This window comes from Lathyrus oleraceus, chromosome 1 (assembly GCF_024323335.1).
Source record: "Lathyrus oleraceus cultivar Zhongwan6 chromosome 1, CAAS_Psat_ZW6_1.0, whole genome shotgun sequence".
Lineage (NCBI taxonomy): Eukaryota > Viridiplantae > Streptophyta > Magnoliopsida > Fabales > Fabaceae > Lathyrus > Lathyrus oleraceus.
This window is the reverse complement of record NC_066579.1, coordinates 345,011,046-345,022,325: the sequence shown is the minus strand read 5'-3', so window position 1 is coordinate 345,022,325 and position 11,280 is coordinate 345,011,046. Positions and strand designations below refer to the sequence as shown.

Here is an 11,280-nt window from a genome sequence, read left to right as displayed (position 1 = left end):
ATAGAGGGGTATTGTTTCGTAAATTTGAGTATCTTCTGGAACATGAGAATACTCAATAAGGTTTTCTATTTTATGAGAACTTGTCTTTTTACAGGGTTTAGGAAGCGATAAAGAAGAAATAGTAATAATAGGTTGAGTGTTTGGTTCATCTATTTCCATGTTTAAGTGGTTATCTCCCTAAACTGAGAAAAACTCTACCAACATGTATGGTCACGACAATGCCCAGGAAGTAAATCAGTGAACCAAAATCCTTCATATCGAACTCAAAGGAAAGAAATGTCATGATAGATTCACGAAGGTCATGGGAGGAGGCGATGAGGTAATGTCATCAACATAAAGTAAGATGTAAGCCACAAAGCTATGCCGGTAGATGAAAAATGAGTGATATGAAGTGATGATGGATTTATGTATACATCAAACTTTAAAAGCCTAAGTAAAGCTTGTTGATGCTAACGATACAATCTAACTCTATGTTTCTTCCGTTTATCTATAATGATTTTAGGGTTTCAATTTCTTCATAATGAAATTCAACACTTCAGAACCGCTGATTCACTTATTCGATGGTGATTTCAATGATGTACGCCTAAAACTAACAATACATTTTGAAGAGTTAACAAATTAATATAATATATTTTTTTTTTAATTTATGAATTAAAATGAATCTCGATATTAACCTACAGACAAAAAAATAACAAATAAAAAAAAAGATAAATTGAATTGAGACAAAATAAAATATATAAATTATATTTGATTCTTCTATACAAAATTAATTAAATAAAATAAAATAATATACATTGTCTTTGATTCTTCTAAAAAAATTTAACTAAATAAGATAAAATAAAATATATAAATTATATTTTATCCAAAAAGTTATTTAAATAAAATAAAATATATTTCATTTTAATAATAAATAAATGATGAGAATAAAAAAGAATTATAATGATTATGGCAAAATCATCCCTGCAATTGTGTATGAGTTTTATTTTGTGTATTAACGGCACAAATCGTGAGAAGCTAAACACATAGTATTAGTGAATAAATAAGAATCCCTAACTTTAAATAAAACCATGACCCACCCTAAAATCATGGAACAAAAATGATAGAAATCAGCGGTAACAAGTAAGGGCAAGGCCGTAATTTCAATTTCAACAACTTTAAAGCTTCTCAACATCACGGACGGCTATTACAAATAAAACGCACACCAAACCCTATTAATCCCAAACACAACCATAGCGCAACTCGTGATTTCGGAGCCGTTTCATTTTCTCTATGAATATTGATTTTCTTTGAGTCCGCGCTTTTCATTCAAAGTTCCCCTTGTAACATGTAAGCCTTTCTTATTCTTTTGATTTTGGAACTGAGATGTGTTTTTGATTTTATTCAGAAAATGTTCTTAAAACTGTACTGGTTTTTAAACTCAGTTCTTAAAAAACCAGTTATACAAACTCGTCAGAAATTAAAACCAGTTCTGTCTTAAAAACGGGTCGGTTCTTTAAACCAATTATTTGAACTAATCTTGTTCTTTGAACCAAATCTGAACTGACCCAGTTATTCAAACAGGTTTTGATTTCAAACCAGTTGGATTGGTTGTAAACCCCGGTTAACTAGTTTGGTTCTCAAATCCAGTTATCTGAACTGTTTCTTGAACTGGTTTTGAAATCCAGTTATCTGAATTGTTTCTTGAACTGGTTTTGAAATCCAGTTATCTGAATTGTTTCTTAAACTGGTTCACAAATCCAGTTAACCGAACTGTTTCTAAAACTGGTTATCAAATCCAGTTAACTGAATTGTTTCTAAAACTGGTTCTAAAATCCAGTTATCTGAACTGTTTCTTGAACTGGTTTTCAAATCCAGTTATCTGTATTTCTTAAACTGGTTCACAAATCCAGTTATCTGAACTGTTTCTTGAACTGGTTTTCAAATCCAGTTATCTGTATTTCTTAACATGGTTCACAAATCCAGTTACCTGAACTGTTTCTTGAACTGGTTATCAAATCCAGTTATCTGTATTGTTTCTTAAACTGGTTCACAAATCCAGTTACCTGAACTGTTTCTAGAACTGGTTATCAAATCCAGTTAACCGAACTGTTTTTAGAACTGGTTATCTAATCCAGTTATCTGAACTGTTTCTTGAACTGATTTTGAATTCCAGTTATCTGAACTGTTTCTTGAACTGGATTTGAAATCCAGTCATCTGAATTGTTTTGAAATCCAGTTATCTGAATTGTTTCTTAAACTGGTTCTCAAATCCAGTTAGCCGAACTGTTTCTAAAACTGGTTCTCAAATCCAGTTAACCGAATTGTTTCTAAAACTGGTTCTAAAATCCTGTTATCTGAACTGTTTCTTGAACTGGTTTTCAAATCCAGTTATCTGTATTGTTTCTTAAACTGGTTCACAAATCCAGTTATATGAACTGTTTTTTAAACTGGTTCTCAAATCCAGTTAACCGAACTGTTTTTAAAACTGGTTATCAAATCCGGTTATCCGAACTGTTTTTAAAACTGGTTCTCAAGTCTGGATAACTGAAAAGTTGATTGTTTTAGATTATTTTTTTTAAATATAAATTAATTGAGTAAAAGTATTTCACGATTACATTCATCAATAAAATTAAAAACATATGCACCTTATTTAATTGCCTGAAAACAACTGTTATATTATTATTATTATTATTATTATTATTATTATTATTATTATGGGTCAAAATATACATTAACATGAATTTTGAATTTCACATTTTCACCCAAAGAAAAGGTAGTTTTTGAAGAGTGGGGGGCGTGGCGTAGAGAAAGGGAGTAAGGAAGAGAAAATGGCGATAAAGAAGTATTTCTGCGAATATTGCGAAAAGCAATTTCAAGACACACCGTCGGATCGGAAACGCCACGCCGCAGGCAGTCAACACAAACAAGCCAAAGCACGTTGGTACGATTCCTTCAAACCCCAACACCACAACCCTATTCCACACCAACCTAATCAACCCTTCTGCTTTCACTTCGTCAACAAGGTACTTCTATCATCAATCAATCGTAATTAACTCTCAATCAATTTTGTAATTTGATTTACTCTCCTTACGTTTAGGGATTTTGTCGTTACGGAGATTCTTGCAAATATTTTCATCCCAATACGCAGCAACAGCAACCAATCACAACCGCGCCACCAGGGAATGTAGGAGTGTCGTTCGGCAATTTGCCTCCGTCGTTGCAACCTCCGCCTGAAGGTGGATACCCCTACACTCCCTTTGTCGACTGGGGGTAGATTTGTAATTCTATGTTTTTAAAACTGGTTCTCAAATCCGGATATCTGTTCTTAAAATTGGTTCTCAAATCCGGATATTTGAACTGTTTTAAAAACTGGTTCTCAAGTCCGGATATTTGAACTGTTTCTTTAACTGGTTTACAAATCCATATATCTGAACTGTTTTTAAAACTGGTTTCCTTTATAAACCTAGATAACTGAACTTTTTATCTAACTGATTAGCTTTTTAAATTCAGTTATCTGAACTCCAGGTGTTTTTAGTGGTTATCTGAATTGCAATTGTAGAAAAGAGTTCTGTGAAATCCATTACCTGATATGTTTTTAAAACTAGTCATCTGAATTACAAATCCTCAAACCAGAGGGATTTTTAAATGCAATTATGTAAACGGTTACCCTGACTGCAATTCCCCAAATCCCTTCTGTTAAATCCATTACCTGAATTGTTTTTTAAATCTAGTAATTTTTAAAACTAGTAACTGAACTACAATATAAAATGTCTGGAAGTATTATATTTTGGAAAAGTTCTGTTAATATAAAATATAAATAATATTAAAGTCATACATAATAAAATCGGTCCATTGCAAATTTAGTAAGAAGTGATTTTATTATTACACAAAAATGATTTTCATGAGAAATAATAAAAAACAATTTTAAATATTAAAAGTTTAACAATAACATATTTTAAACATGAAAAAAATATTTAAGAATTTATTTTAGAAAAAATCATTACATTTTAAAATGATTTTTTGAAAAATCCTTAATGTACAACCTTAAAAAAACAAGTAATAAATAAAATATTTATTGTTTCCAACTTTAAAATATGTGAATTAATAATCAATAAAAAATACTTCAATAAATTATAAGATTTTATCTTAGGAAAATAATAAAGTTATATTAAATTAAATGATTTTATCTTTACATTTTTAAAATGATTTTTTGAAAACTCCTTCATAATAGTATGATTGCATTATTTAATAAAAAATATCCTTAAAAAATTTAACCTTAAAAAAAAACAAGTAATTTATGACATTATTTAATAAAATATTTATTGTTTCCAATTTTAAAATATGCTAAACTTCAATAAATTATAAGAATTTATTTTAGGAAAATAATAAAGTTATATTAAATTAAATGATTTTATCTTTACATATTTAAAATGATTTTTTTAAAAACTCCTTAATAATGTGGTATTATTGCATTATTTAATAAAAAATATCTTTAAAAATTTAACCTTAAAAAAAACAAGTAATAATATTATCACATTATTTAATAAAATATTTATTGTTTCCAACTTTAAAATATGCTAATTAGTAACCAATAAAAAATACTTCTATAAATTATAAGAATTTATTTTAGGAAAATAATAAAGTTATATTAAATTAAATGATTTTATCTTTACATTTTTAAAATGATTTTTTGAAAACTCCTAGGTCTTATTGCATTATTTAATAAAAAAAAACTCCTTATAAAATACAACCTTAAAAAAACAAGTAATAATATTATTATATTATTTAAAAAAATATTTATTGTTTCCAACTTTAAAATATGTGAATTAATAACCGAAAAACATTCTTCAATAAATTATAAGAACTTATTTTAGGAAAATAGTCAAAGTTAGTATTAAATTAAATGATTTTAACTTTACATTTTTAAATTTTTTTTTTAAAAACTCCTTAATAATGGTACTATTGTATTATTTAATAAATCCTTAAAAAATACAACCTTAAAAAAACAAGTAATAATATTATTATATTATTTAATAAAATATTTATTGTTTTCAACTTTAAAATATATGAATTAATAACCCATAAAAATACTTCAATAAATTATAAGAATTTATTTTAGAAAAATAATCAAAGTTAATATTAAATTAAATGATTTTACCTTTATATTTTTAAAATGATTTTTTGAAAACTCCTTAATAATGGTCTTATTGCATTATTTAATAAAAAAAAACTCCTTATAAAATACAACCTTAAAAAAACAAGTAATAATATTATTATATTATTTAAAAAAATATTTATTGTTTCCAACTTTAAAATATGTGAATTAATAACCGAAAAAAATTCTTCAATAAATTATAAGAACTTATTTTAGGAAAATAGTCAAAGTTAATATTAAATTAAATGATTTTAACTTTACATTTTTAAAATTATTTTTTAAAAACTCCTTAATAATGGTACTATTGTATTATTTAATAAATCCTTAAAAAATACAACCTTAAAAAACCAAGTAATAATATTATTATATTATTTAATAAAATATTTATTGTTTTCAACTTTAAAATATATGAATTAATAACCCATAAAAATACTTCAATAAATTATAAGAATTTATTTTAGAAAAATAATCAAAGTTAATATTAAATTAAATGATTTTACCTTTATATTTTTAAAATGATTTTTGAAAACTCCTTAATAATGGTATTATTGCATTATTTAATAAAAAAAACTCTTTAAAAAACACCTTAAAAAAACAAGTAATAATATTATTACATTAGATCGACTATAAATAACATTCCACATCTTCAATCTCATGCTATCTTCGTCTTCGACAAGTTTTCACATGTCTTGAAATAATCGATCAACAAGCTTTCACATGTCTTATAATAATCGATTGATCTTATCCATTTACACTTCATTCGATTAAATAGAAAACGTCTTGAAACTTTGAATTTTACATTCCTCAACTCTTTAATTCTTATCCGATTGCAATTTCGACCACAGTTGTCAACAAGTCCCATTTGTCAAAATCCTTTTGACCATTTCACTATTTTGACTTTAAAATAGAGAACGAAAAAGTTAAAAACACCTAAATAAAAAGACAAAAAATGCATTTAAATTTTGATTTAATAATGATTTTATAATTGTTCATTCACATATTTTAAAACTTCACCATCAGATGTCAAAACTCAAAAAGTAAAATCCTCTCCAAAGTTGAGGAATGTTAGCAAAAGTGTTTGAGTGGCATAGAAATATTAGCCACTGTAACTAGTTTATATGCAAAATCTATGCAGCCAAGTCTACGGAGACAGATGAAAAATTCAACGCGCCTTGATGAGGATCAGGCACTTTGACATGTTGTAAAACAGAAGTCATTTTTATACCAATTATCTGGACCTGAGAGTTTGAGTGGCCCTTCAGAAAAACATCTGTTACCTGCAGCAGTATGAAACATATCTTCATTAAGGCTTTGTTAATCATAGACTTGCACTATTTTATACAATAACATACGATCACAATATAATAGAAACTATTGATACGAGTTTTCAAGGTGAGCTCTGATGCAATACCTGAGTACATCCAAAAAGTTTAAGTAATCTCAGTGATAAGCAACTGTCCACTATCAAACCTAATGTGTTGTCAGTCAAATTTCGGCACCAAGATACATCTAGACTATGCAGTTTTTTTGCATGGCTTGCAAGTGATAAGGTTGTGTGGTAGCCAACCTGTAATAAATCAAATAATGAGGCAGTCAGAAAGCAAAAGAACATAAATCCGAATGAGCAGGCCCTCAATTAGATGACCAAATAAAAGAGATATTGAGCAGCCTCAACTATCTAAAATTATAATCAAAGCTTCCTCGATCAATATAATTTCAAAAAAATACAAATATAGTATCGTCTTGATTCATGGAACGGAGAGAATTAAGGAGGCAGATAAACAAGGTACCTTTTTAACATTATTAAGTGATAGTTCTTTCAAAGACTCTCCATTAGTCTCCACAAATGCAGCAATTGCTTCGTCACTGTAATGCCGAAAAAGTTAGGTTAGTTTATTCATTTATTGGGCGATATCAAGGTTAGATGCAGTAAGAACTAACGTAAGATTTGAATAGGGAATCAATCAGAGAGTTCTCACAAAACAGGATAATGTATAAGATAGACAAAAGACCCTCTGAGCCCATCACCTGAATGAGTTACGGCAAAGCTTCAGTGAATGAAGTACATGACAGCCATTTGTAAGATATCCCATGGACATATCTGTTAATTTGCACACATTTGATAAATCAAGTCCACATATTCCCGGACAGTGTTCAGCAATGACTTTTATTGATGCATCAGTCAAGTTTCTGCATATCAAATAATATAATCAACAAGCTTAATGATAAATATCTTTTGAGAAAGAAAGAAAATAAGGAGCCTACAATTTGGGTAAAATATTAATTTTGAAAGGACTAAGAAATTCACAAATAATCAGCAACCCACGTTCATAGAATGATCAACAGTTAAAAAAGGACAATAATTGGATTTAACATAAATACCAAATTAGGTAAAAAAAATCTCTGACTGGAAATTTATCTACCAACTTTTTAAAATGAAATTGTCTAAGAATTAAGAAATTACTTTTATGAGTATCTTTAGAGGAGATTTTAGTAATGAAACACACTGCTACAATGATACTTACATGCAATCCTTCAGAATTAGCTCTTTCATGTCGTGACCACGTGCAACAATGTAATCCTTGACAAATGTATCGCTAACAGTTGGAATGCCAGCCACTGACAACACTTCTAAATGTTCAAGCTCCACTAGTGCTGGCACAATTAGTGCAGCATCAATGCCATGGCAATGATCAAGGTACAACTCTTTCAAAAGAGATTTTAATGATTCAGCCAAAATATAAAGACTAGCAGAAGTGAGAAGGGAGCACATGCTAAGATTTATTGATCTAAGTGTTGGAGTAGAAGAAACAAGTGCACGCAATCCCCCATCTGAGAGTCGGCATGCACCTCTGAGAGATAGACTAGTTAATTTAGGCAGCTGCTTTGGGGACCGTGCTAAAGTAACAACTACCACATAATCCGGCAAACATCGCCCACACAGATCAAGTTGCAGTACCTATTTCAAAACTTGAATAGATAAATAACTAGAATCCAGATAATCAAATATTTCAAAACAAGAAAGCTAGCCTGAAGCTAATTATCTTCAGAGAGCAAACAGAAAATATAAAATACAAAAGGTTACCCTGTAAAACTGAGAAAAAGCAAGAAACAACATTTAAAGAAAACAAAGATCCACATCAAGGAGACAGTCCTAAAGAATAGTCAATGTTTTGTTTCATCTAAAAGTTAAAATCATCTAAAGCCCAAAGTTAACCCAAACTCAATCTATGAATATCACCACCACAAGGGTGTTAAAGCTACTGCAATTTGGCATTTACATCAAGGTTGTGGCCGATGTTGAAGCAACTACAATAGAGGTGGGTATTGCCGAACTTTAACTGTAATCTCAATTTAAAACCCTACTCTCACCAATTCAACAAAATTACAAGACACAATCAAAGCTATCAAACAATTTAAAACCACATACACATGCTTGTAAACTTATAATGGGTTATTCAGTTATAAACATATTCATCTAAAAGTGAAAAACACCTAAAAGCCAAAGGTAATCTAAATTCAATCTATTAATATCACTACAAGGGCTTTAAAGAAAAGTTCGCAACTGCAATTCGGCCAATAAATCAATGTTGTAGATGACACTACAACTACAATTGAAGATGTATTAGTCATATTTAACTGTGACTGAAATTTAAAACCCTCTTCACAACTGTTCAATAAAATTACAAGAAACAAAAAAATCACAGTAAACAATAAAAGCTATCAACCAGGTTTAAACAACCTACCACCAAATTAGAAGTGTCACTAGCTTGAAAGCACTTGGTAAAATGTTCCTCCGACAACCACGAGCAATTTCTAAGCCGAATCTCCGTTGGAGTTCCACCAACAAGAAGTTCAAAAAAGTGGTAATTAATTCTCCGTGAATCACACAGCAACTGACTAAGCCTATGCCTCAAATCATCAGGCACACTCTCAAGCGAAACAACCGCATCAACATTCTTAGCAAGAATCCGAATGCAAAGTTCCTGCAACGACGGAGCAGAAAATGTCCCATGTAACTTCTCCACATTTGTTTTCGGATTCCACTTTATTGAATCAATCAAACTCTTCTGTATAGAATCAGAGCCAGCTTGAAAATGAATCCCTTTCTTCTCCCTATCCCTAATGATTTTCATAGCCGTCGAAAAAGGACCAGGCCAATCTTCAATCTCATTCTTCTCCAGTTCATTTTCCGGAGATAAATCATCAGCATCGCTTTCGTCATTCACAAAATGAGCAAAACGAAAAGCGTTCTCTCTCGCTATGTTCCGGAATCGATCCATGTTCCTCCTCAAACCACGTTCTTCCCTGTTGTTAGAATTTCTAGGTTGTTCTATAACATTCGATGCATCATTTTTCTCTTCAGTAGTAGTGTTCTCGATTTCGGATACTTCATTGTTTTCATTTTCATCAACAACAACGGTTTCCTTCCCTTTCTCTCCTCTTCTTTTACTCGATTCCCCTTCATCGTTCATTTTGTTCTTTTTTGTAGCGTTGTTTTCAGAACCATCTTCATCTCCGTTTGCGATAGTGATTCCACGTTTAACAACTTTTTTTCCTGATCGCAAGTTAACGGAACTTTCAACTGGTTGATTAGGTTTGGATTCCGAAGCGGTTGGGGTCGGTTTTTGGATTTTTGATTTGGAAACCCTAGCGGTGGGTTTGGGGGTTAATTCGGCTGGGGATTGGGGAGGTTCGGAGATGGAAATGGAGGCGAGGCGGAGGCTGCGTCTTCGCGGCGGGGCGGAGGAGAAAATGGGAGGAGATTCGGTGGTTTGAGTGGGGGTGAGAGGGTGAATGCGGTTTGGTTTGGGGGTTGTTTTGGTTGGTGGAACCATTTTTTGGGGGATGAAGGGAGAAAAAAGAAGAGTAGGATTTGGAAATGGGAGTGGGTTTAGAATGAGAGTGTAAACAAAGGGATTTGGAGGGAAAAAGGGAGAATGGGTATTTATAGTGGAGAGAAAAGGGATAGCGAAGGGTTGAAGTAACCGACATGTAAATAGTGGAGAGAGATGTAACTGTAAGTAAGTGAGTAAGACGACGGATGAGAAACTTACTTGGCACACTTTACTTTACCTGATGACCTTGGGTCCATTTTCCCGCCGGTAGTAAACAACAACAAAAATATACTAGTAAATGTTGATTATTTTTAAACAACAAGAGTTTTTTTTTTACATGAGAAAAAAATTAAGAACAAATTATTGGTTGCCATGATAAGTAACTTTCATGTTGACTGCTGCAAGTAGCAAATGCGGAAATGCGGAAGGGTCAACAACAATTACTATCATATCACTAATAAGTAATAAACATTGTTTTAAGATTGATTAAATAATCAATGCATCTATGTCTCTCTTTAAAGGTGTGACAGAATTGGAATGTTCAATCTTTAGTCATGTACTAGTATACCTTTTGGTTACTATTATAAGAAAACAACAACAAAAAATTATTCATTGAATAATTATGACCAAATATATCGTTTATTCAAAGAATTTAAAAAAAAAAATTATAATAATGACAGAAGGATGTATTTATTAATAGTGGCTATCTCATTTTTATAGTGATAAATATCTATGTGCTTTATTAGGTGAATAGTATATGCATGGAATTTGTATAGCACACAGTATGTCTTTAAAATCTTCCTCCCAACAAATTTGAATCTCATGCATCATGCTAATTTTTTTCATGAAGAATATTCGAGTAATCAATATTATTATCGAAGCCACACACAAATTCTCAAACGGAGTTTCTAATTAGCCCACCAAAGCTTGTCATCCCCGGGTTAGTTTGAGCATTATCATCCACATTAAGGATATGTGAATCTGATTGGCCTATTTGCCAATTAATAAGGCGAAGTTGTCTGTTAGTAGTCTCTTTATGCATGCCCTTGAAAGCTTGAGTAACATCGTGATTCATAACTTTGATTTTTGACAAAGAAGCCATGAAAGGTGTATTATTATCAACTAAGATTTATTTCATTTCTAGTACCCCAAATGACCCACATGGTAATTAGTATCACAATGTCAAACTTGTTAATGTTATCACGAGATCAAATGAAGATCAAGTTATCCTCCTCGCAGAAATCGAAGTTATGACCCACAATTAAGTTTCATATAGCTTGTGTCTGATTACAATTATACAAACAATGA

The 11,280-nt window shown here is 30.6% G+C and overlaps 2 protein-coding genes across 2 annotated transcripts; one reads left to right on the top strand and one right to left on the bottom strand.

Moving 5' to 3' along the window:
* Positions 1–1,223: 1,223 nt before the first annotated feature.
* Positions 1,224–3,467, top strand: LOC127135763 (zinc finger CCCH domain-containing protein 3). The gene is made up of 3 exons (XM_051062407.1): positions 1,224–1,326; positions 2,748–3,002; positions 3,077–3,467. The coding sequence occupies exons 2-3, from the start codon at positions 2,808–2,810 to the stop codon at positions 3,251–3,253; spliced, it is 372 nt and encodes a 123-aa protein (XP_050918364.1). The 5' UTR covers positions 1,224–1,326; positions 2,748–2,807; the 3' UTR covers positions 3,254–3,467.
* A 2,617-nt stretch (positions 3,468–6,084) lies between these two features.
* LOC127135754 (uncharacterized) lies at positions 6,085–10,186 on the bottom strand. The gene is made up of 6 exons (XM_051062398.1): positions 8,881–10,186; positions 7,660–8,093; positions 7,163–7,324; positions 6,925–7,000; positions 6,546–6,701; positions 6,085–6,411 (listed from the first exon to the last, which is right to left on the bottom strand). Exons 1-6 carry the CDS (start codon positions 9,970–9,972, stop codon positions 6,262–6,264), a joined length of 2,070 nt encoding a protein of 689 aa, XP_050918355.1. The 5' UTR covers positions 9,973–10,186; the 3' UTR covers positions 6,085–6,261.
* Positions 10,187–11,280: the final 1,094 nt, after the last annotated feature.

Bases quoted from the DNA above. Each gene is read 5' to 3' on its own strand.
- LOC127135763 (XM_051062407.1), top strand. From the start codon at position 2,808: ATGGCGATAAAGAAGTATTTCTGCGAATATTGCGAAAAGCAATTTCAA. The intron at 3,003-3,076 runs GTACTTCTATCA...CCTTACGTTTAG, and splicing joins GCTTTCACTTCGTCAACAAG to GGATTTTGTCGTTACGGAGA.
- LOC127135754 (XM_051062398.1), bottom strand. From the start codon at position 9,972: ATGGTTCCACCAACCAAAACAACCCCCAAACCAAACCGCATTCACCCT. The intron at 8,094-8,880 runs GTAGGTTGTTTA...GTTTTGAAATAG, and splicing joins GTGACACTTCTAATTTGGTG to GTACTGCAACTTGATCTGTG. The intron at 7,001-7,162 runs GTGATGGGCTCA...TCGGCATTACAG, and splicing joins CTTTGCCGTAACTCATTCAG to TGACGAAGCAATTGCTGCAT.